This window comes from Varroa jacobsoni, unplaced genomic scaffold (assembly GCF_002532875.2).
Source record: "Varroa jacobsoni isolate VJ856 unplaced genomic scaffold, vjacob_1.0 scaffold_23, whole genome shotgun sequence".
In the NCBI taxonomy this organism is placed as follows: Eukaryota; Metazoa; Arthropoda; class Arachnida; order Mesostigmata; family Varroidae; genus Varroa; species Varroa jacobsoni.
In genome coordinates, this window is record NW_019212925.1 from 192936 (window position 1) to 219629 (window position 26694).

The 26694-nt window shown below is 41.2% G+C and overlaps 1 protein-coding gene and 1 long non-coding RNA gene across 2 annotated transcripts in view; one reads left to right on the plus strand and one right to left on the minus strand.

Moving 5' to 3' along the window:
• Nucleotides 1-20712, plus strand: part of Lgr3 (Leucine-rich repeat-containing G protein-coupled receptor 3) — a 64333-nt gene extending 43621 nt beyond the window's left edge. Inside the window, exons 15-20 of the mRNA XM_022830140.2 lie at nt 305-534; nt 6425-6614; nt 9724-9949; nt 13245-13446; nt 17619-17792; nt 18077-20712. Coding sequence (XP_022685875.2) covers nt 305-534; nt 6425-6614; nt 9724-9949; nt 13245-13446; nt 17619-17792; nt 18077-18168 — 1114 coding nt within the window. The 3' untranslated portion in view covers nt 18169-20712. The remainder of the gene's footprint in view (nt 1-304; nt 535-6424; nt 6615-9723; nt 9950-13244; nt 13447-17618; nt 17793-18076) is intronic.
• Nucleotides 20713-23100: 2388 nt separating this feature from the next.
• On the minus strand, nt 23101-25197 carry LOC111258757 (uncharacterized). The gene is made up of 2 exons (XR_002679169.2): nt 24409-25197; nt 23101-23986 (listed from the first exon to the last, which is right to left on the minus strand). It is a non-coding gene; the product is annotated as an uncharacterized LOC111258757 (long non-coding RNA).
• Between the last annotated feature and the right edge of the window lie 1497 nt (nt 25198-26694).

Sequence of the window (26694 nt, forward strand, 5' to 3'; positions counted from 1 at the left end):
GTTCTAAATTATTACTAACAATTTTAATTTGTCACTTACTTGCCGAAATATCGCCATGTCCTAGATAGCATGCTAAGGGTTACCGGACGCCTGATGCTAACTTAAGTAAATGCTTGTCTATGTAGTTCACAGTTGTTCTAACTGTGAACGCCACAACGTTGCAAGGTTTCTACGCTTTCATTGAGACGACAAATTTGACAACTAAACAAAGCCTTGTTCAGTCTTTATTTCGAGATATAACATCCAATATTAGCATTTAACCCCGTAAGTTCTGCGAACGTCCTCCCTGACTCAACGTTTCCAGCTACCTGAAAAAATTTCAATACTGTAGCTATGCGCCGTACGTAAGGATCTGCTTCCCGAAGACCGATGGGGTATCGTCGACAGAGCACCTACTTGTCTGGCCAATTCTTCGCTTGTCCGTCTGGGTTGTAGCTGTATCTACCTGTGCGGCCAACAGTGTCGTGTTTGCCTGGCGCGTTATTAGTAAAAAGGAAGATCGCGTACTATCGCTCTTCATCAAGAATTTATCAAGTAGGTTGTTTATTAGTTTCTGTTGAAAAAAATAGTTTTTCTATAGGTTTAACAAATTACTATGAGACAATAATACGGATCGGTCATCGACCAAATTTCAACGAGTGTCCTAAGCGATGGGGGGTCGCTGGGCATGCATCTAGCTATCAGTAAATATGTGCAGTAACTAGTAGTCTTTAGAAGGTGTAGTTTACTAGGCTCCGATATACCGACCTTGAATAATTTCAACAAATGCACTTCAACATCATTGTTTGCCTGTGTGTTTCGTATCGGTCGATGAACTCCTTAGTAGCTAATGGCAGGCCTACTCAATATAAACTTCTTATATAACAAACGACTTCGGTATTTTTAGTGTTATATTATATATATTATGTATTAGCTTAGAGTATTAACTTTCCGAGAAGGAGTACTTAGCACCCGTCGTGCTAAGCCGTCTGAACAAGAATTTATCAGGCAAACGTTTGAAAGATCAATCACTCCATTTTTGGAAAGTTTGAGTCTATTGTTAAATATATTTGCACACGCAAGAACCACCAAAGATACGAATACAAACAAGTGGCAATTACGTCTGAACTATATTTGAGTGAGCTTCAGCAGCACGGGGTCATGCATCTACCGTGCACATCATGCAAAATTCAGTGAGTGTTTTCAATAACAAGCCAGTTCTACTTTACCTTTTAATGAGATATATATGCATATATAGAAATGTCTATCCATTACTGGACTCGAACAGGAGCGAACCCATAAAACACGGGTAGACACGCCAGAATCATTGGTTGCCTCTTTTTATAGCTGGCCTCACTCGTAGCTGTGCGCCCGCGTCGTCATGGGCTCGGATTTGCTATACATACGAATAACACGACTGTGGTAGGGTACCAAGAACAAACACAATATGAAAGAAAGAGTGGCACGAAGGCCAGACGAGCAGGAGTCAGATAACAGGAGGAAAGATCTGTCGAAACAAGCGAGGAGATCACTTCCGTTCGAATCACCGGACGACTTTGTACGAAAGTTGTAGGGCTGTTGCTACTGATCCTCATTGGTGAGAGTGGGATGAAATCGAAGTAAAAAAAAAGCGTGCGTAACTTTGTCTGAAGCGAAGGAAACAACGCTCAGCTACGGATCGGCCTCAACGAGCCGGCAGACATGAAAGGAGAAAGAAAGCAGGGTCAAGCTTTAACGGCTAGAATTTGAAAGAATGGCGGGTTATTAGGGTGTGGAACTGATGGCACTTGAGAACCCAAGCAGACAAGAAATACAGATCGGTGAGTTGCATGGCGCTAGCAAAGCCTGAAGAGGCTAGTGATAGCGGCTGTGGCTTAAAGATGCGATTGCCGGTCTCGGCGACATCTCACGAGAACGCGAGGACAGACAGCAGGAAAAAAAAGTGGCCAGGGAGACAAAAGGCACAAACGATAGTGAAAAAAAGCGTTACAAGTAGGGGGAAACAAGTTGGGTTCAGGCAGTGCAGCAGAAGATGCCTGACTTTTTCTGAAGAGAGATGCAGCAAAAGGAAATACAACTGCCTAAAAGGCGCGTGAAAGGGTGAAATAAGAAAAGGTTGTCGAATAAGAGAGAGAAAGCAAGGTAAAAAAAAAGGAATAGGCTACGGAAAAACCAACGTCGTGATGGGCGGCGCGGCAACAACAACGATAACGATGCTAATAATGATCAAAATCTGTGATGCGCGTTGCGGTAACGTGTAGTATTATCTTAGAGCCGAAAAACGAAAATATAAGAAAAAGAAACCAGATGGCTTTTTTTGCTATTTCGAAGCAGGAGAGATGGGACGGACCTGTCACCATAAGACACCAAACAAATGGAAATCTTAGACGATGGAAGACAGAAGGATACGAGAAGCAAGAAAACCTGTTATGTCTCGTATGCTCCTAGGAAAAAAATTGACATAAAACAGAAGAGTGTTCGCGACCCGTGGTTCAACTAGGAACCTAAGGCAAGGATCCTTAAAATTACAGAGTATGCCTTTGGACGCCAGTGAGGCTGAACGATAGGTAACGCCATTACTGACTGAGAAGAGCCTGTCCTAGGGAAAGCCGATAACACTATGGGGATAAAAAAAAAGGACACATACAAAAAGGAAATTAAAAAAATCGTTATTATTAGATAACTGGGGCGACATCGAAGCGTCACACGTGATAGATAGATGAGGATTGCGCGGAGAGTTCGGCAAAACGTTATCATCATTTCACACTCCTTTGGCAATGCATCTGTTAACTTTTAATGCTTCTAGACGTTCACAGTAAGTGGACAGTTTATTTGGAAACCGAAGGTTATACAAACATTTCATGATTGTCGCATTCAGAGTGAAGTGATTCGTCGGCGTCAGTTGCAGGCTGAACGCCTCAGGCTATAGCTACCAAACGGTCAAAAATCTCAAGTAAAAGCTAGGCTTAAAATGCTTTAGGTTTGTTTCGCCATCGCCCATGTGGGATAGGTCTCAATGCACCCTTTTGCGTAAAAGATTCACTTCCCGGAGCAAGCGATACGCTGTACTCTCTGCTTAACAATAATGAGCCAAAGAATTGCTCTGTAGAATAGGCGATGTACAATCACAAGTAAATATATATGTACGGTGCCATTTAAGTAGATTGCCGGTGCGAATAATACTGAAATGTATAGTAATGAAGTACGTACTAGATCTCACCACAAGCGCATCAATAGTTGGAGCCAAACTGAATACCAATTTGATACTCTTTGTAGCCCTTTTAGCTTCAAACGCAGTAGTAAGCTTTGCTTTCACGCTGTGTGCACAAGGTGATGAAAGATGTAACACGTTAATCAGCCCCCGACAAAGGCGATCCGTCGTTCAGCCATTTAAGCGGCCGCCACATAGTATACTCTTGCTAAGAGGCGACACGTATATAGGTGAATGATAGGAAACCAGCAAAGCGATATGGAGGCAAATCGCAAAATGGGGAAAATGTATAGTGTTCTTGGGTTGTTTCTTTTGCGGAACTAACCACATATATCACTTAACAAGGAAGCATTATGTGCGCGGGTTTCCAGCTACGTTCTCCCCTGTTACAACTCCCTTAGATACATACGATACGCATGTACGTGGACGTGGACGGTGTCTACGAACACGCCCTCGACTACGTAACATGCCGGTCTAAATCCAAGTCCAATCAGGGACGTGCTGTGTTTTACGGGTTCGAGTATGTGGGCATTAACAGCAGCTATCATAGCTATTTAAAAGGGATGCTTATGTACGGAATAGGATAGAGAGGAAAAAAATTGCGGTGCCTATCATTGACAACGTTGCACACACTAGTAATGCTGACTATGCTAATTCCAACTAGGTATCTTGTGTATGAAGATGACTAGAAACGATAACGTAGTAGGTATTGTTGAGTTGCTGTCCACTACCGGACGCCATTATCAAATACGAAAACGTTTCGGGATGGTGCGTGAAAGCAAGAGGAACGTGCATCGCTTGACGCTCTTGCAATATCAGCCCTCACTCTCACCTACATATACACGACTAGCGCAAGAACGGTTCATACTGACAGTCTAGCGCCTAAACAACATTTACGAGAGGAAAGCCGAGTGGAACATCATGGCTAGTGAATTGGGGTCGAGAGCCTGTGTCAACTGTACTACTTGTTGGGGGACCCCTGTCGTACCACTCGACCATGGCAGACTTGTAGGCCCAAACAGTCAGTGTTATAGGCAGCCCTCTGCTGAAGGGATGCTGAGCCTGTCGATGCTAAGCAAGAAGGCTGTACGGTTGAAGTGCTCTGCCAGAAGTTCCGACAGGGTTTGTGGACATTTGTCTCGAAATAGTTGCCGCCTTTTCGCTTCGTCCTCGTCTTTCCCTACTTCGTCATCCTCGTGTCCTACACAGGACATCTAACAAATAAGAAGATTTGAAGCCTTTCTGTTCGATGCGTGGCGTCTCGTCACGTCTCACAGGGCAGTATGCTTTGTTCCTCGCCGCTCGCTGTTGTTAGAAGATCATATGCTGTTGCTGCCGCCGATGCTGTTATTGTTTTACTGGCTCCATCTGTGTTTTCGTCTTTATCCCCGTGTGGTCATTTTCTCTTCCGCCATTTTATAAGCTGTTGCTTGTCCCTTAAGAAATGCGTCTTTCTACACTCTTTTATTTTCATACTATATATATATAGACTTGTTGTTCTTGATGTTCGGTGACGGGCGGAGCTATGACAAGCGTTTCCTGCAAACGCTGTCGGTGATGCTACGGCTGCCAGACAACAGTGGAGTGTTGACGAGACCTCTGTAAGTAGAATAGAATAGGGAGAAAGCCTGTTCGTCTTCCTTTTCATTGTAGACGCGCAGCTTTGCTCTTTACCACAAGTGTCTGTCCAAGTGATTACCGAAATCTGACAATGTGAGGATAGGAACAGACATATGGCAGCTATGCCTGCTATCTGTAGACGCCCGTTGTTTATGTTGGCACTGCGAATGTCCACTGCGAGGTAGCAGAATGTGGCCGGGTACAAGGAGGGCGCTATTCGCGGGTGGTACATAAGGATTCAGCGGGTTGCTGATTGCATGCACTTCATCATGCTGTCGTTACTCGACACCCTGAGCCTTGGGCAGTACTACAGTGCTTGCGGAACATCGCGTGTCTGTAATATCTATGCTTTAAAGGTCGAAAGAGTTTGGCTAAAGGCTCTCAGAGCCGAGTGTGTCCGTAGATAGACGCGAGAACGCGGAACTGTATATTGACTTGCATCTACCGTAGGAAAGCAGACGCCACGGTTGGGTTGGGTGACATGGCGGGCGATTTCCAATGGCCACGATATGTACCTTGCAATATGGGCCCTTACGACAGAGCGGATGTATGATGCGTAGTTTATGTAGTATATTCTGGATGTTCCGGCTGCTCGTCGATAAGGCATTTTGTTTGACCGAATGCGGTGCTCGCTGTTCTACCTAACTGCTCGAACAGCTTTGGTTTACAATGAAATTTTAGAATGCCCTGATAAGCTCGGGACTAAATAATTTGTTAGTGATGAAATCTGCTCAAAACGATACGCTGACCTGATTGTTCCTTTTTAAAGACGTTTCACATAGGACGCTTTAAGAAGCTACGCCGTTCTGTATTTTTCCTTTCGTTCAAATATCGTATCATTAGAAAAGCTTACACTCAAAACCAAATGTCGAGGTTTAAGATCACGACCATTTTGTTATTTTCTTTTCCCTCGTAATATATCAGAAAAAAATGGTTATGTCATCAAGGTTTTAAATAAAAATGTCTTAGAGTTTCCAAGATAATTAGAGTGACCGGATAAAATTCAGTGTTTTTTTTTCAACTATGTATACTTAGTTCCCCTATATGCGGTCACCGTACACGTGAACTGGGCCAGCATGAATATCATTCCTTTATTTACTGGTTCTATCTTTGAATGTGAAATGTTCGTGAATGATTCTCGCGACATCATGGGCAACAGGGTACTGGGGTTTTTCTACATCTCGCTAAAAAGTCCGATGCAAAAAAAACATAGATAATTATTTTTAACATACTTACGTTTGCGGCCATGTAGTCCATGGTACTAAGTTGCCTGCCTTTAGTACCAGGATCGAGTGGCTGTTATGACACAGCACACCTAACTATGTTAAAAGAAAAAAAACTGAAAAACAGTGTCATTATCTGTCGTTTGGATACTGGACGTCTGAATACATTTTTGAACGGCTGTTATTACTTTCATTTTAACTATCATTTCTACACAAACATTTCTCATAGTTAAGCGGAACTTCCGCGTAACTAAACAAAGACTTGTACTTCGTATGAGTTCAATAATTAACGCTGCCCTACTGATTATGTTTTAAAGTGGTACTTCAACCTGTGTCTTCAACGTCTAACTTGTTATCTTTGTATTTTTCTTTATTGATAATTTTTTTCTAGTCGCCGACTTTCTTATGGGCGTGTACCTTTTGATCGTGGGTACATTGGATGTGGCGTTTCGCGATGAATATAATCGTCATGCGCGTCAATGGATGACGAGCTGGAGGTGCACAGCAGTCGGACTCTTGGCCATGATGAGCTGCGAGGTGTCTGTCCTTATATTGTCACTCATTACAATCGAACGGTATCGGTTAGTATCTAAGCGTGCCCTACCATCTAAAGTACATAATAAATCATACACATTAAATAGCGTCCGTCGATTCCAACTTCCGATAGTTCCTCTTATTGTCACATGCTTGTCATATACTTCAGGCTCATGAAGGAACGAACCTTAGCCTACGTGTTTTTTTCAGAACAGCAGCATATCGATCTAGAACTTGCTTTTAATAGTATGCCAATTCTCAGTGGGTGCCAGACATCTGCGACACAACTCGACAGTAGGGGATCTTAACGGGACGCTTTTAGAGAAACATCTCATTGTTTATAGTTTTATAAGAGTACACGATATATCAGAAATGCTGACAGACTGCAATCTTACTTGTATCGTTTTTTTTTTGCTGGCGCAAATAAAAACCTGACTATTACTACAGAATATAAGCACCCACATGTTTTTGTATGTGAAATGGGTGAGATTTATTTTAATGTATGTATTACTTGCAAATCTGTAGGAGATTTGTGCAATATAAATTTTTTCGGCAAGCCTTAGCAGCGTTATTAAAAAACGCACAATTCCAATTGACACGTGTTTTCTTCACTCATATTATTTTATCATACAGCCACAGTTGAACCGTAACCATTAAATCGCCCATCGTTCACTCTCGATACGGCTGAATCGAACCGTCACATCGCAGGCATCGAAAAGACAAGCAGCGGTACCCATCAGAAAAAAATTAAGCCGAGATCGAGTCTGTGTGGCCGGCCGTCTTTCTATCTCGTTTTTGCCTTCAAGAGCTTGCATTTGTAATCGAACGAAGACGAGCGCAGTGTCTTGCCATCGGTCGTCTTTTTTCTCGGTTAATGTCCCCATACACGGAGATCTAGCTAAAGGCCCGAAAGGCTGAACGGAACAGCCAGATTAGACTAACTAAAAGGGTAACTAAATCTATAGTTGTTTGCATGGAGAGTAAGGGATGGAACAGGCAGAGGACAAGATATCGGTGTTCCTGCTACTGTTGTTATACCACCATCTGGTGTGGTATGACGGCTTTTTCCGCTCATCGATAGAAAATTCGAAGATTAGGCGGAGGATGAGAAGGATGAAACGAACGAGAACATGGAAGAAAGATAGCATGAGTCGTTGCTCGCTACTCTCCATTAGAGGAGGACATTGGTGTGTAAGTCTGTTTCCCTCTATTCCTTTCCCATTCCCGGTAAGCCTGACTTCCTCAACTCAGGCTTGGCCTCCTTCGGGCCCCGTTGATTATCCCCGCGTTTATTTCTTGGGAAATGGATACCAATAACAACAATAATGTCGTTATCATCACCACGGCCAACTTAAACGTCCGTCATGGTCGTGATTGTCGTAGCTAAACCACTGTAATGTTAGCTATAGCGCGGTCAGAACCATTTGCTTCTTTCGCCAGCCTCGTTCAACCTGCCATTGGTTCGTGGTATTTTGTTTGTCAGGGATGATGCTGTGCTCCGTCTGTTATTACTATTAGCGATTACAGCTTCGAGGATGGGGGGTCGTAGTTGCCGCAAGCGTCTATGTAACGTGATGACCGGCCGCTCCAACACGAGTTCTCACTGATTGTGTGAAGTGTGCTCGAGCTAGCCGCATTTTCACATGCAGAAGGTGAATTTAAATAAAACGCTTTCAACACGAGAAAGACAAAGACGTGACGTAACGCAACTCATTCACGCTTTTTTTTCTGATGGAGTGAGCGAAAACAAACGCGAGACACGGAACACGGTCGTAAATTTACTGTCTATAAGTCGATGACGAAAAATCGCCGAATAAACTGACTTCACCCACTATTGAACGCTTCGGAATAATAAGATAGATAGTGAGATGGTCGAACAAAGACGGACGAAGAGTCAAACGCATAAATTATATCCAGACAATCGTAAGATTGTCAATTAGCCTCAATCTCGCTTTGTGTCCCTATTCAATCACATAATGGTAAAGTCAAGCAGCCTGCACGTTAGTTCCAATAGGGATATGGTGGAGTGGGGCTAATGTTTTCGTTTTGTCAGACGTTGTCAGCTTGCGTGTCGTTGCTCTCTTGGACTGGACGACGTAAAATTGTCTCTGCGCGAGCACCATATCGGTATTGTTAGTAATGTTGGTAATAACGATGAAATGGTACATACGGGTGCCCCAAATACTGAACAAGCTTCACCGTAGTATAAGCGTACATGAACATCGTAAGAAAAATTACCTACTGTGCACGTTGTTTACTAGTGATCTGTGTCATAGTAGCATTAGCGCTTTTTGCAGGTTAGTAATTTCCTATGGATAAAAACAGTGTTTACGCATTTTGTTATCATGGGGCACACGTCCATTACATTAACTAACAGATTATTCCGAAACGATAGATCGTACCCTAATCGGCAGAGGTAAAGCCGACTGTAAGAACTCATACGCCTAAAAGGGATTATTAGTTAAAAGAATGTGAAAGAACGTCCTTGTCCTCTCCTAATCGAGAATTCATGAGCTCTGCGTATTGCCTTTATGAAAATACATCATCCCGGAAACAGAATAGTACTTCAATGTACGTACACCTGTTTGATCACTTTTTGCAAAGGGTAATTTATAGACGACGCTAGTTTTTGTTAGTGGAAAATTGTCATCTTTAATCTCTCTCTAGAAAGCCTCTTCAGCTGAATAAATGAAGACCATTTATCCAAACGGTATTTCATTGAATGTCAATAGCACAATTAGCGGTATTACCGCCTACGCGATCGCGAATGATAACTTGAACAATAACAACGGAGACCCTCAAGGTATTTTTACTCACGGTGTCTCATTTTTCCTCGTATTAAGCGAACGATTGCTTTTGGGGAACTTTTTAAAATGTATATAGACAAATGAACAGGGACATTTCCAAGATAAATACATTCTTTGTTTTTTAAGCGCTACCTTTATTTCTTAGATAGAAATTTCTAGAGATGAGAGAATTTTAGAAAAATAAGAGTCGCTTAAAGAGAGTTTCCTATCAAAATGTACTTTTTACAACTTAGTTGACCAAAAGTTAGAGCATTTTGCTTCTCCGGTTACGGTCTAAAAAAAATATGCGCCAAAGTGCTTTATATCAAAGACGTTTATGAATTGTTTTTTTTTTTTTTGTCTCTAACAGGTGCATAAAAACAAACGTACGTGTTGTTACATTAACAGTTGCCCGCTGGTGCGTGGCAGGCGTTTGGGCAACAGGTTTACTTTTGGCGCTCTACCCGGTTCTGCATTGGCCCCAGCCTTCATTTTACTCGTCAAACGGATTATGTTTTCCACTACACATCGATGATCCATTTACGCTAGGATGGCAGTACTCAGCACTTGTCTTCCTCGGAATCAACCTCGCTGCGGTTAGTATAGCGTACGATAATTGCACGTTACTAGAAACCACTCTTCGAATTTTATTATTATTATTATATTATTAGTTTTGATCTCCAGACTTGAGGATCTCTTATAGACTTTTGCAATCTAGAAATCCATTTTGTTTACAACTTTTATTTTTGTATTTCCGTTTGGCTCATTCTGAAGAATTGAAATGTGCGTATTTTCATTACTCCAGCGTTTTTTCATCGTTTTAGTTTGTCTGTTGGATTTTAGGGCTCAAAGTATCATTTATCTGTTCATTTTCTGCAATAATAATAATAATGCCGTATAAGTTAGATATTGTTATTTTTACTTTGGTCAATGCTTGTATCTAAAGCTAGTAGTTTTTACCAATATTTATGCATTAACGGTATGTCAATGTATGCCACTGTGTGTATTCGCCAATGGGAATTTTTGTCTCATAATTTGAAATTATCAGTATGTTCTACTATACTCTACTGCCCTTCTGCGACATACTATTTTTCTTTTTCCTCCTCGCCCTGTCCTGGTTCTGCGTCCGTTTTTCATTTGCGGCTGCTAGGTGCGCTTGCGCGTGAGTAATTATCTCTGTAGCAGAAAACTGATAACATAATCGTGACGCAAAGCGAGCGAAGGAACGGTCTCTGGGGAAACTAGAAGCGCCAGACCAGGCCAGTCCAGTCTGACTGATTAGGGAGGGAAATATGGGCAATAGAATGACCTGCTCAATCAGCTTCCCGTTCAACGGCACCTTTTTTTCTACCCATTACCCTGTGCTGCTTTGAGAAAGCAGCCGAACAACTAACTCGCCGCCACCAATCTAGGGCGGCAATCGACTTTCGTTTTTCAGGCCGCCTTTTCCTCACTACTGCCAGCCCTCCAAACCCCTGGCACAGAAACCACAATTAGAAATCAATCTGCCTTCTATTTTTTTCGTGGGGAAGCAGGCAGCATGAAGAGTGCAGAATGAAAATCTTTGCCGCGCTATTCTCTGGGTGTGCTTTTTTTTTAGTTCACTCTACAAAGGAGGGAAAATGGCTCAAAGTGTGAGGTCAAAGGGCTCCCAGACAGAGAATCAACTGAGAAGGGGGGCCGAGGTGGAAAAGTTTTTAAAAAATTGACCTTGGCTAAACGATTTTTTTGTCACTGTGTAGGATAAAAGACGAGTACATTTTTATCTAGTTCACCTTAAACAATATATTCGGGCTCTGTTCGAGAATATATTTGTAGAAGCAGCGCAGCAACGATACGACGCTGTACTGGTGGTAGCGGTGATGCATTGAACTTGTTATTTCTTCTGCCGAGGTGATTATTGGAATGGATATCGACTCTCTGGGAACAATTGTATTGAACGCCAATAACGCTGACGACCGCTAAATGGACTTAAGCGAGTTTGCCAACAAAGTATGCCCAATCGTAGAAGAACGCTAGGAGAAACTTTACGGATCCACTCCGCGATATTGCACCAGCAGGGTCGATAAAGTAGCAAAAGAAGCTGCTTATTTCAACAGCTGTCAGGAAATATCTGTGAAGTGCACATCATCGTTGTTTTAACTACCGGTGCCGATCCACCGGCATCTGGGGTTCGAGAAGTTCCCATCTGTGGGTATTTAGCGCACAACAGACCACAATTAAAAGGACTTAATTGAATTGCCAATTATCTTGTACGTTTGTATCACCATGATAAAATCATAATAATTTAATGGCATTTTATCACAGATTCTTGGTTTTAAAAATCTATTCCCAAATTAGCTTTGTCGATTATGGTAACTACAAGTTAAAATAGCTGGAACAACGAGACTCGGAACAACTCGGAACGTCGCTGCGCCGCAGGTTGGACCACGGACAAATCTGATTTGTGTAGGTTAGACACATTGTTAAGTTACACAGACTAATATTTGAAAGAGTGGAACTTGAGGCGATCTTTCTGATAACCTGACAGTGTCGTCTGTATGCTCTTATATCGCACTGGGGTGTGTTTTCTTGTCCAAATGGGAAATTTTTGTCGAGAAATTCGCTGTCGTTAGTAGTGGCATGAGTACTAGCGAAATGAGCCTCCAGCGCATTTGCCAGCACGTCTGAAAGGGTCCATCCTGTTAGCGTAATACACACGGCTTACATCGCGCCCAGTCACATATAGTAACATTAAGCTTGCGCACCCTTTACTGTACGGTGCCAGAATGGAAAAATATAAATAACTCGCCTCCTGCAGACATCGACAGATGTCAACCACGTGGGACAAAAAAAGCAACGTTCTCCGACCTATTGAAAGGGCCGAAACAGCTGTCATTCTTTAACTTCACGGTCAATAACTAATCCAGTATTCTATTTCTGAGCTTCAATTTTAAGCGATAACTTTTACGAGGGAGTAAGACTTGCGCGTGCATGTACGACGGAAAAGCACGAGTAATTTTTCGGTGGATTTTATCACTTTAGCTCGGTGTACATGTAGAAGAGACTATGAATAGATGATGTTACACATTTCGGCTCCAAATAGCGATATTTCGTTTCTCTCCGCCAGAATTCTCTGCGCTTACACGTGAATGGATCTAACAGTACGCTAAATCTTAGGTGCCTATGTGTTTCAAGGCAATGTAGGACGTCATCTATGTAATATATTGAGTTCGTCATCAGAGTAGCATAGATCGGTAAACTGCTCATCGATGAAGTATAAATAAATGAAGTAAAATGGTTGAGTTGCTGCGTGTAACACGGTGCTATGCTTGCAACTATGGTCAATAGACGGTTAGATTAGTCTACGGGGAATTAAACATGCAGCAATTGCTTAGTTATACTTTAACAATCCATGCCGTAATAAATTGCCGTCACTCTCGATTACCAATCGTCTAGCCAGTACGCCATGGTTGTTTGCATATGGCAGTAAGCTGACTTTGTAAAATATGGGAGCCATACAACGAGGCACCCACAGACGGAACAGACAGGTACACAACTGGTCTATTCATTTTTTTTTTTTGTAACGGCACGAATAATGTATTAAGTAAAAAATACGAAAAAAATCGACAAAAAAGGAGTGGTTTCCCATCGAAACAGCTATGCTCGAACTTTGTAGAATATGTTCATCAAAAGATATCGGATTATTTTTGCCAAGGTCTGAAAGTTGCCAGGAGAATGAGTCGTCAGGTACCTGTTCGTATAAAGTGTATGATTTCTATTTCTCTGGATGTACATTGAGACTACGGTTTTGTTCATTTTTCCTTTATTATTGATCTATATATACAGATATGGATAGTTTCCAAGAAACTAATGAAATTTTCGGCTTTTTCGTATGTAAAATTATTACAGATGCTGCTAATCTCGCTGTTGTATGCGTGGATGTTTGTCATAATTCGGGGAGATCGACAACACGCGCGGCCGGTGACGCTGAAACGACGCGAGGACTCAGTGCTTGCGTTCCGGTTCTTTCTCATTGTTCTGACGGACTGTTTATGCTGGATACCAATTATTGCCATTAAGCTCGCTGCACTCTGCAAAGTGAAGATCTCGCGTAAGTTAGAGAACGTTAACGATACTGAATCAAAGTGGACGTTTTTGTAGCTAAAATAAGAATCGGGTCGAAAAAACAAGTGCAAAAAATAAGTTATTTTATACGTTATCTGTTCCCTCAGTCTGTTGTTTACGCAAAATATGTGCATGTACGTATAGATGGTGTTGGCACATAGCAGGGTATGAGATTCGTCAAACTGCCTTTTCAACTTCTTATACGTCTTGGGTGGCAGGTCAGACGTCGATTGTCTGGAATGATTTGTCTTTGACTCATTAAGTTAGAGACTCAAGGCCCACTTCTTTTCTACAGAGGCTCTGATAATAGTTGGTTTACAAGTTGTTGCGACATCTTATTAGGCAAGCGAGTCATCATGAGGTATGTAAGCGTATGTCACTTTCGGGTGCTAAATAGCATTTCGGTAATTTCAGTCAAATGCATATGGTTCGTAATAGTTATATGGATGAATCTTGTGTTCTTTGCTCTTATGACACGTACATCCGATTCAAACACCTGATTTTCTAATTAACGTGCCTTCGTCGATCATTAACAAGTTGGTCAAAGGAAATTTGGCTCTGTCAATCAAAGGCTCCCAAAAATGGCAACATACTCGGTATGTCACTCATGATTCTACCATATATCTACTATCTATCGCGTTTGTATAGCTTTCAGCCTGTCATTTAATAGTATAGCTTGTTTTCCACAGGAAGAAAAACAACGCCGCATTTTTCTGAACTAGACCAACTTTTATTATATTCTTCAAAAAATTAAATTCTCCGATCTGGGGCTACTGTGATCTGGACGATGTCATCGAAATGAAATGAAAATGAAGTCTTCTGCGGCAGCAGAGCTGCCTACCGTGGCAGATGACGCTCTTCCGGCGTCGGCTCAAGTTGGATGTCTGATACTGTCCAGGCGCTTCGCTTGGCTGATCGCATTTCGAACAAACTACGTTCAGCGCATCGCTCCCCGGTGGTGCTATCGTACCCTATACAGGATAGCTGACTGGTATACCAAGGATACCATGCCTCGGGGTCATTTCGGCTTGTTTAAATGTAGGACATAGTCTAATAGCTACGTCTTCACCACTTACTTCCGGATCACTTCCGTCCTACTACGTTTCGTCGTGGATGGCTCTAAGGCTAGGGGTTCAATTATTCGTTGAAAAACCCCATGTATTATTAATTCCACCGTATGCCACTACGATGGATGTCTTAATAATTTTTCTGTGCCTAATATGTACATACCTTCAATTGATGTAACTTCAGGATCCTGTGGCGATCAATTAGCTGTCGTGCCGGTCTGTTGGGCAACAGGTTCAGCAGAGGCAACTTCGTATCTGTCAATACCTTCTAAGCTTCCTAATTCGGTGCAGAAATATAAAGAGCTAGCGAAGAAAAACCAAAAAAAAAGACATACCATTCGTCTAAGTTACAGCAACTACGCCGCTCGTTTTGGCCGTTCTTCAGCCCTTCGAGGTCATAATTACAAAATCTCTTCTCACGAAGTGTCCAAAAAATGGAGACATAAAAGTCAGTCAGTATAAAGCAAAGAGGGCAAAATCTTACAGGCTCTTTCCTCAGCTTACATAGGTTTTTCATCTAGACACAAACACGCTAATTTATCCCATAAACTTGTTCTTCGCCGTGTTTCCACCGAGTAGCTAATGTTCTTCTAACTCCAAGGTATTTTTATAGTATTCCTTTCTCATTTTTCCAGTCAGTAAGTTTCCTGTAAATAATGTGAGTCGCGTGCAGCACCATAGGGCTATTTAATGCAGCTGAATTGTATAGGTGCTTAGGCAAACGCTGGCTGAGTCAAAGTGTGCTACGTGGCGCCATCTTTTGGCGCAGGAATTACCTGCGTCAGCAACAGCCGCATCGAGACGTATCTTTCCAACTAAGCAGACAGAAAGACGAGAGAAAAAAGTCTTTAACCGAAACTGTGTACAAGAAAAAAGCAAGGGAGGCACATTAATATAGGTGTGATGCGAGTAACTGCCAGTTGCTCGCGCCTCATGTCGGAACGTGCAGTCCCTCTGATTTTCGGCCACATTTGTTTTCTCTTCTCCTATTCTCTGTTTGCTGATTCCGTTCATTCTTTACCTATTGCCCTCTCAGGCGCACGGGGTGATCCTTCAGCCAACTACGACAAACACCGCTCGGCTGTTACAACAACACTGCCACTGACAATAACCCCCGAGAGGTAACAAGGAGAAAAAGAAAGCTACTCCATAACAGCCTTCGTCTGCCCTCTGCAATGTGGATCTCCTTGCTCGTTCTTTGCTTCCGAAATCCATACGAACCTCCTTTTAAACAGGAGCAATAATGTTGTTTGTTTTGTCCTTGAGCGTATACTTTTTCTTCCGGAAATCTATACATGTAGCCTGAAAAGTTTTCCTTTGCAGTGGCTACTCTTGTTGAATAAATTATAGTATTCATGCGCAACCGGCTAAGCCGGAGCGCCAGGGTAGTCGTGATCGCGCTGGCGCGCTTTATTCTGTTAGCCTAATAGCTCTTATTCAGTGGGCTGTACGTAAGGACAAAACAGAGCCCGGGCTTGATTGTTAGAGCTGCTGTCTAAGCTTAATAACCGCTCTCCATTCGCTGAAACTTCCAACTGTCGACATTAGCTTCAGAACAATTACATTTCAATGTTGAGTCAGTACGCACTTGTCTGATGGAAGTTCGAGCCTTCAATGTTTTTTTTTAAACCTGTTTCTCTAACCTTTTTGCCGTTTAGAGTCTACATCAGTTTGACCGATACTGCAAAAGATGTCACTTTAATTTGACGTCAGCTGTAACGGGAAAAATTATTTCCTCATACACCAGAAAGCGTTGCTTTTAGTTATTGCAACACGGAGAACGAGCTTATATGATTAGTCGAACGATGCAGGATAGAGTACGAAATAGCCTACGCTTTAAGTCCTACTCTTCTATGGGCTTCCTTTAGTGCCCGCCTTTCAGTCCGACATGGACGCTGCAGGCACCGATTGCGTCGGTTAATACTAATGCGACAACGTCGACCTCGTCTGTACAGAGAATCGTTTTCTCATCTCCTTCATCGCGTTGAAAATGGTCGGACAATGTCAAAGTGTCTGCAAATCGCTACCTAACACGGCTCGTCGACTTAGATTTGCTTTGGTTTTCCCCTTCCTATAATTTTCTATATATGTCGGATACGTGTCACTAAGGGAAGCCTTAACATATTAAATATTATTTTAAGTTCTTGCAAGATTAGAGGCCACCGAATTTTTCTTCGATAAATACATGGCTTGGTCAGTATTAAGAAGAAAGCTTGATGCGCTGCCCATCGTAAAGAGCTGCCAATACTGTTATTACTGGAATGAGTTTGAATAAACGCGAGTAAAAACAGAATGACTATAATATACATCTGCTCTGCTATGGACCTGTCAGGAGAAGTGAAACTGAGCCTCATATTAAGATAAGTTTCGGTACGTCCCTTCCGGCATTTATTCACTCGACAAATTTTCATTTGGGATTCTACACAATGACAGGGTACTTCAGAAATCGATACTATAAAATAACACAATAAAAAACCAAACGTAGTTCTCGCAATTAAGTTTTTGCACGGTGTAGATACAGAGATGTGAAGGAAGCATGTGAAATTATGTGTATGTATGGGCATAATAAAGAACCTACAGTTTTCTGTTTATTTCATTGTTCTATCGTATTTGAGACCTCATCTTTTTGAATTGTGTATAGAAAAATGTTTTGATTTTTTTCAATAGGGACAACTATCCATGTTTAGCGAAAAAGATGCGCCTCCGGTGTACTGCATACGTTAAATGTCGACGATAGGCTTTTGTAGCCATTCTGCTTACACGCGTGTCCAGATACGTCTGTGTACAATCGATAGGCTCTCGAAAGCGAGTAACAAGCTTCACTTAATCAATGATTAAAAAAGGATCAACATAAATGCAAATTGACATGAATTGAAATAAGTAGTTAATTTTTAAAAATGAAAAATTTAAATTAGAACCGCTGCGAACACGGAGCCCTTCGCAAATGGCACGTTCGCTTGATACATGTGTTGATTTATGATATTTTGATATGATATTATTGATAATTTTACTTTTTGTCGTCGGAGCAGAAGCATTGACTAGACAATTTTATTAGTATAGTTAACATGCCCCTCGTCTGACTCTAATATAGCGGACGTGTATGCGTGGGTGGTAGTATTCATCCTGCCGATCAACTCAGCTCTCAATCCAGTTATCTACACTCTGGCAGCTCCTACTGAACTTCGAAGAAGGATTGAACGCTTCCTTTCACAAATAGTACTTTGCCCAGCGTCGCTGCGTCGCCTCTTGCCTAATGCAGACAAACGTATGTAGATAGATAGATAGGGTACTTTGTGATCAAGTTTTGGTTAGTTTTTTCACCACAATTAGTTCGGTCCTAGCTTGAATGTTACTATCCAAATTGACGAAACGAAAATTACGATTGTTATTACGAGTTATTCCAGACTGAAGCTTAAAGCAGCGCTAATAGAAAAAGTTACATTAAAATGTTGTATAACCGCGTGCTACTTCTTAGCTAACTTCATGCCAGTATCACTTCGCCGACTTGTTCAGACGCTGGGTCACAACTGACCACGTTTTGTTTTTCAGTAACAACTCCGCGTTCCTCTGTGGCGACTGGAACCGACGTGCCCTCGATGCCCACCGAATACACCCTCTGCAACGAAACTGCCAAGCTGTAAAAAAATGAAACACATTATAACAATACTAATTGCAGTGTATCCAATCCATTTTCTATTATATACACAGTTTCCGTCCTTCTCGTCCGAAGCTGCAGCGTCATCAGCACGAACATTAGAAGCTTTAGCATCGAATGGCTATGCGAATGCAACTATGATGACGGCCATAATAACCACTGGCATAACATGTCCACAACAGTTGGGCCATACTGGTTCCTGCCCGCTAGCTATACATATAGGCAAACGTTGTCCAACACACAAACACTAACAACGACCACCAACTGTAGCGGGAGTCTTCGTTCAGAGCGTACGAGGCCGATTCACCATCCGGCAAAGGTGTTGACAAGGCCCAGATCCGTTCAGCATCACCATCAAGAAACGTCGTCGCACTTCCATCGATCAATTCGCGGCCTGCTGCCTTATGGTCAATGTCAAATCTTGACATCGTGTGCACAACGCGATGGCACGAGCATCGAAGAACAATAGGAAAAATCTGAAAGTTTATTAATAATTATTGGCCACAGTTCCCGTACATCGCTTCCTCATTGCGACCTCGATGCTGACAACGTTGTTTCCTCCGGCCGTTTGCCAACTGCCTTTCTGTGATGCTACTGTATTCCAAGCAGGTGTTTCGAATAGCGTATCCGTTCTCTTTCGGTGAGCGTAAGTCGCTGGAACTGCCCGTGCAAAAGCTACATGCGATTGTTTGTCGATAGTATTCAGTTGCTTTGTAGGTTGTCCTAGGTAGAACAGCAAGCCAGCAGACGACATTTTATCATTACTATTGTTATCATTGTATTGGCAAGTATATTACACTGTAGTTAATATGTGTTGGTGCGCACAATAGAACTAGCCAAAAATAAGAAAGCTGGCAACTTTTATGCATGGCGGCCGTGAAAAGAGCGCTTGATAAATCAAATGAAAAGCATTTGGGACATCATAATATCAATACTATGCGTTTTTCTGTTTGCTGAATGATTTTCACGTTTAAGCAATTATGGACCCGTTTTTAATCCTCTGGTTCTTCCGGGCTGACCGTGCAATTGTCGTAAAGTAATTGTCAAGGTGTACGTATCTTACTTCGATTGCCCTAAGCGCGCTACGCAATTCTGAGAGAACGAGACTCATCATTTTTGCCCGACCAGAAAACGGTTTCTTCTGTTCCTCTTTCAAAAAAGAAACAGGTTTTGTATGATAATAATTACTATTTCCTTTGGCAATAAACGTTCGCAGCCCTTTGAACAAAATAGTGAATTCTGCTATTTCCCCTCACGTATTTGTAATGTGTGTGCGACCAAGGTGTTCTTCATTCTTAATCAAAATGTTCTGAGCACCCAATTGACTATGTAGTTTGTGTACGCCGATGCCGCTGTAGGTATTGCATTGATTCTTTGATGCCCCCTCATCCAGATTGTGTCATTTGCCGCTATTGCTCGTACTTGACTTGACAAAACGACTCCAGAAACTGCTTGTGTTTAAAATGTTGCATTGCAGAAGTGTGGCCTTCGGCCTAGTATGCAAGATGACTTGTTTTGAAAACCCTCAATAGAGTAAAACATTATCCAATGTTAATACCGCTAATAAACTTTTCTCATCATTCTGATGATTTCTATTTTTCTTTCAAAATATCTGTAACAAATAGTACTGGTATCTCAAAATCTGGCAAAACACAATTTTATCAGAGCACTGTAGTAGCTGGGTCGTTTCCACTAGTTTCGATGTGTTTTTAATATTATGCGATGACCTGTTCTATATATGAGGATATAATGTGCAGTAACACGAAATTATGTACCTTTTTCTGCTGTCTTGATGCTTACTGCTAACGTTGTTACTGCTGCTGCTTGTACGAGAGAAAAATCGTACATACGAAATGTACCAGATACGAGTAGTCTATCCTAAGTTTTGGATCTTTTCGTGTTCAGCACTTACGGATATTCTTACATGAAGACACACACATACACACCAAACCTACGTACAGCCATGATAGATAAGCAGGATCCGAGTCCCGTGTTACTGTGGCTATCAACAGAAAAGAAAATGCTTACTACTTTCAGTGCCATTTTGTCGCGCGACGAAGAGCGCTACATGTGGAAATCGCTCAGATGGTGCCTGCGTATAGCACAGCCCATTGCATCCGCCTCTAACGTCTTGCCTTCGGCGGTAGTTGGGGGTTACATTAGCCCATTCAAGCCCTTGAATGTATAGATGAAAACAGGAGATATGGCAAGAAAAGGTGTAGGAGCATATTTTTTTACAGAGGGCACCTTTACATTCTGAGAAGTTTGCCGAGCGTGACCGAGTCAATGTATAAACATACATGTATTCTATCAAATCATATAATCACTGAGACCACAAACAGAGAATAACTACAGTAATAATAGCGCAACGTCAATGTACGTAAAGTATTTCTGCTACAAGTAAAAATCATTATAGCAACTATTATATATGTATAAGAATAAAGATATATATTAATATCACAGTATATCGGAAGATAATAACACAGCTTACGATTGAATAAATGTATTTCAATTGATGTACAACAACTAAGTGTTGGTAGTTCTTCCTATCTGATCTTCCTTTGCAGTTAGACTACGGGCACGCACGTGCTGGCACAACTTAAGACAACTCTCATAATTTAATTACCACAGCGGATAAAACAATCGAAACGGCTTTAGTCTTCACCCCAACCGTTCCATAGGAACCGCTCGACGACTGACAAAAAGCTTAAATGAAGCGAATTTTCATATGTCGCGCTTACAGGCATAAAGGAAACTGTAAGCGCAAAATAAGAAAACAGGGAGGCGACAGCGCAATGATAACAAGAGGCGCGAGGATTTGAACAATCCGGGCTTTAAGGAAACTCGAAAAAAAAGTATGTACATTCGGTAGCACCAGGGGCTGCTTAAGCTGAATGTTTTCGGACTCTTTGCTCTCTTAATCTGGACAAACGACAAGCATCGTAGACAGACACTGATGACAACAACAAATCAACCGTATCAATCATGCGTACCTATGGGAATGTACGGGAACATCTATCTGCAATTTATTAACATGCTTCGACCACGTACGTTCGCAATTTGTATAGAGACACAGATGATATAGCTGACTTAAGTGCGTAACTTTTGGCGAGGCGACCGTCCTCTGCACACTTTCACCACGTGAAACTAACGGTACCATTCGGTCTTTAAGCAGCCTGAATAGGAAAGATGATCTCAATGGAAAATTCTCTTCAGATTAGGGACTGCCATACATATTACAGTCACTTAAGCTCTATTTGCCTGAATGTCGAACTCACTAAGAGTAACTGCTTCAAACGAAATGCTACGTTTAGATAGAAACCCAGGGCACTATATCTCATACTCCAGTGTTTTGTGCTAATTGGGTCATGTCTGGAAAGTCATTATATCCTGTACAAAACAGCCTCTCATTTAAAAAAAAAAAAGACATTTTGCTTGATTGCTTTTTCGCTTTCCTATTTTTATGTTCCGGAATATAATTCTTTCCCTGATGATGGACAGACTTCTTATTTGTGTTCGCTGTTTGATAGGATGTTTCATTATACCAGTACTTTATTGTAATGTAATGTTGATAGAATGTTTATGCTTTGGCGCTCTGACCGCTTTCCCGCCAAACGTTTCGAATTACTTTGTATTATGATTCTTGGGAGCTTTTCTAACCTAAATGTACCAGCTATATACGAGAGGTTCATCGTTTCGAAAATATGAATAGAAAGTGTTCCAAATTAGCAAGAGTCTAATAGTTATTCTTTCCTGTCCAGCTGAAGGCTTCGATTTAAACCTCATTGACATCATTGTTGGCTTCCACTATATTAATTAAAGCAGCTAAGCTGCAATTCAAAGTTTACGTTGGTAGCCACTATGAAGACCACTACTGATGACCGTTGTGTCTGAATGGCCTTTTATCGGGTAACGGGATACGCGACGAAAAAGCGTTTTGACTTACATATGAAAAATATATGAGCTAAAAAGCTTACATACTTTTTATTGCGGCTAGAGCATGTTGCTGTAATGGAAAACTTGAACACAAAAATTAGGGAATAATTATGTCCAGCAAAAGCAAAAAAAAATAGGGTCACCTGCCCTTTCCGCTTAATCCTGATACTAAGGTTTCGCGAAATTGTAATACAAAACAAACTTGTTAATAGGTGGCGCAGCTGTACTGTGCGTTAAATTTTTGTGGTGCGTTTTGATGCATTGGAACTTACCTTGACACGCCGAAGGATATATTTACGTATTTTCGTTAGTTTTATATCTAAATGCCTATGAGAGGTAGCTATTTTTTCTACATTGCTCAAACCTAATGTTTAAATGAATTCCGTGACGACTTATTGTAACCATAACGTAAAAATAAGAGAATGTATATTCATTTGTATGTACCAATAACTTCCAGGGTGTTTTGGACGGCTAATAACTTATAGCAAATAGCTCTTTGATAGGTGTTTATCCATTCATTAAAAGGTCTAGCAAAGGTAAATAGAGGCAGGACAAATTTGGAATGGTCTGCTGCTAATAGATCACTGTAGTGCTATATCGGTATGCAAGATCGTTGTATGTACAGCTGAGCGATGTATATTTCCCTTTGACAAACAAGGTGTACGTACGCAAGTCCGGTCGACCGCCTGCTGTATTGCAAAATTAAAAGTCGGACTATTTTCTTGTATATATATTGCGCCACACGCAATATCTAACTAGACAGTTTTACTAGTCATCATCTTTACCATCACGCAACTATCACAGGACGGCAAAGTGTTGGCAGAATGTCATCCAATATGAGTGTGGAATTAAACCAAAAACAGTACATTGTTAGCGGTAACTGTTGGAGCTTTACGTAGGAAGTATGGTAAAACAGTAGATTAAAGCACAGCACGCAAGAAAGGCCACGGGTGTCAAACATTAAACGGACAACAGCGTGCAATAGAAAAAACAATATCATTTTTATTGAATGACTTCTTACAACGGCGGTATGCATTCTGCGAGGGTTTACGCAAGAAACCTCAAGAGGTCATCGAAGTTACCGTAAGCCGGCTGATACCATAGCCGTGATGGCGCAGTGTCGATATCTGCCTAGAGCAACCAGTGAAAGCGCGCTCTGCACACATCATGCCTGCTAAGCTGGGAGAGTTCATCTTGCTCTATCATACGTGCTATACTTTTACCTCGTACCAGCGGTTCATATAGCATGAGGAGGGATACGGACAACCATTCATGCAAATATGCACACATATACTGATGCTTGTACAACAACCCTCTTCTAAAGAAGGGATGTTGTTTGAGGGGACTGTCTGGCTCTTGTGATCCTTTTTAACCGCTCTTCGTAGCAATAGTGATTGATAGTCGGATGCTTCCCATTCTCCTTCGCGTCACAGGAGATTAATAGCTATTTATGGAGGTTAGGTCATACCGAATTCCTTTTTGGGCGAAATTTGTGTGGTACAGTTCTGTGAAGTCCTTGCATCTACCCTTATCTTGTATATGCTCTACTTACTTTTTCCTTTTATGTTTTCCTATATAAACAATGGTTTTGCGTACGGATCCAAGGCTCCAGGGGACCCATAAATGTTGCTTGGCCATGAGGAGGGACCTAAGATCTGCTGCAATCGACGGAACCTAACGCCGCAATCTGGAATCTGTCTCTGACCGGGGCACCTCATTTGTAGCGATGATATTTTGTCGTCGTGGCTGCCTTAAACGGTAGGTAAGACTGGCTGAGGTGGTAAGTACAACGTCGCCAATGCAACGTTCATTATCGTTTTATAGATGAAAAACGTACAGCACAGCGAGGTCTATTTTCCTAATGGCACCTGTGGGAAGCGCAAATCTATTAAAAGACCAATAGGTGAGCCCGATTGCATTAGTGAGGATAAAATATGCATAGACGAGTTCTGTTAGAAAATAGGACAGAGTAATAAGGGCTATCTTTATCAAATTACTATTGCTCGGATGTCTACGTGAAATGTGAAACGGTCTTTTTTTAAAGCGTCCATATTGCCGGAATGAGCAGATACACTTATAGGTGATAGACACGAATAATTTAAATATCGGTAAATATTAAATAGATAGAATCGGCGGAAGTTGATCTAAAAATAGGTATTTAAACTGTTTTTTTTTTCTAAATATATTGTAGATATGAAATACTTGAATCTAATATCGGAATGTTAGGAGAGAAATAGCCAAAAGAGGATCAATAATAACAACTAGATTATCATTATCGTATCGTACTTACAATGAATAAGAATTGCTAGAAAAAAAATCGAATATTCATGAGGATTCATTCCTTTACTCTGTCCTTATTTAATTCGTGCGATATGTGAGCCTGTACTCAGCAACGGAGCCCTGAAGTGCCTAGTGGTTTCTGTAGGCTGATATTAAATATATGCTGATATATGCTGAGTGGAATAAAAACATGAATATGTCAAACTCCATCTGCTCGCTTCCCGAGACATGACATATTGAGTATTTGCCACACGAGAAACTTGTTTACATTTGTGTGACCTTGCGCTCGTTGGCACGAGTTACTCTGCCTTGGAAGATTTGTACGACGATTAAGACACTTGACGCTCGACTCACATCGTCCTTAATCATAGCTCCTTGTGCTAGGCTTCAATCGTCCATAGAAGTCACCTCATTTGGGCACTTTATCCTGTCAATAGTCGACTAAGCTCACGCCCTAGTGATACGTAACAGCCTCCCATAAACTTCAATCTTCAGCTCCTTGTTCTCATCAGAACCAAGCAACTTCTTAGGCTTCTTGGCGAACGCTGATGCAAACACAAATGTCCGTGATCTTCTTTCGTAGATGTTTTACAGTAGCACCAGCAGTACCAGGGTCGACAATGAGATCGGGTTCATCGCAATTGCGGGCTTGCTGCCAACAGCCTCATCTTTTATTGCCACGTTTACTACACTGCCGATAACTCACGTTAGGTGCCCGTTTTTCACGTCAGCCAGAACACATCACCGGCAACGAATCGCTGGCCGCTCACGATTTGCCTCGTCTATTTTCAGCTAACATCGATAAGCGAACGAGTATGCTCAAGTAGATAAATCAGGAAAATTCAGCTGGTAAAAAACGACGGGCATGGTTGATCAACGAAAAATGTGAAAATAAAAGGAAGAGACGCCGGAACATGGAAATAGAAGAAGGGCGTAGCAGAGGAAGCATTCCCGTCAACCATTGCCGCCAATTTGGCGGCTATATTTTGGTATAAAGTGAGCAAGGGAAAGTGATAAGCTGAAATAGAACAAATGACCAGCGCAGTAGTGTGGCACGTCCACAGAAGTAAAAGTTCCTTTTGTCAACAGACTACAGCGGAGAAGGTGATAAAGTAGCCGCTATCTCCTACGTGTGTTTTATAATCCTAAAATTGAAACTAACGCTCAATTAGTTTATTTAGCCTATTCTAGTTTGTAAACCGTAGAAAAGTACCGGCAATTAAACAGAAATTCAAAATTTTGCGTTTGAACCGGATTAGTAGTAGCCTGTACAAGCCATCGAAAGTTAATACTTAAATGAGAATACATTGTAAGCAATATTTGGATCCGTTAAAGGATCATTTCCGTTGCAATACTATATGCTCTATCTAGCTTTACAATAGTTCATTGTTAATGACGCATTTGTTTAGCAATAAACTATGCGCTGGACACAAGAAATTTCTGGGTTCTCCTATAATAAAAGTAATTTACTTTAGGAATACATTTTGCAGCGCAAGACCACATCGATGCGTGTGTATATGCCCTAAAACCGTCGTTTCAGGCTCCGATGGGAAATTTAATGAAGCAATTTTGATTATATAGCTAAGATACCGCAAATTCCATTTACCTAAAGCATTGAACTTGCTAATTTTTTTTTTATCACAAGTTAGCTAATGTTTTTCAGTAAAAAAAAATATTTCAAATAATTTGTAACAACAACTTATTTACATGCGGGCTATATGTAGACATGTGCCGATCTTTGCAGATCAATTTAACCACACCGTTGTATATTGATGGCTTTTCATACCGGCCATTCCTTTCGAACTCAACATATTTACAAAGGTAAAATATTATCACTATAAATTAATAAATCAAACGTTTTAATAGATGACTATTAATTGTGTGCTTATTTACTGATCGTAAAAAAAAACAAGCGGTTTACGCCACTTTTATTTGTATGGAGAAACACACTTTAAGCTTTGATTACTTTTTAAAGTGTACTTATCGCATCTACAAAATATTATTTTATAATAATAGCAGTATATTTGATATACGAAGAAGAACTATATTTTCTTTTATATAATTACTATTAGATAGATACTTACTAATTAGAATTATTAGAGTTTATTTCCTTTCTAAAATCTTCTTACGTTGTTTCCTTTCGTTTGGCCACATACTTGCATATTTTTTTTACACAGTGCACGACATGTACGTTTAAGATAATCGTATTTGCGTATTTCAAACGAGCTCCGAATCCCACTCGTATCACGCCACAGTGATTTTCTAATATGCACGAGCCTAAACTAGGACGCCTTAT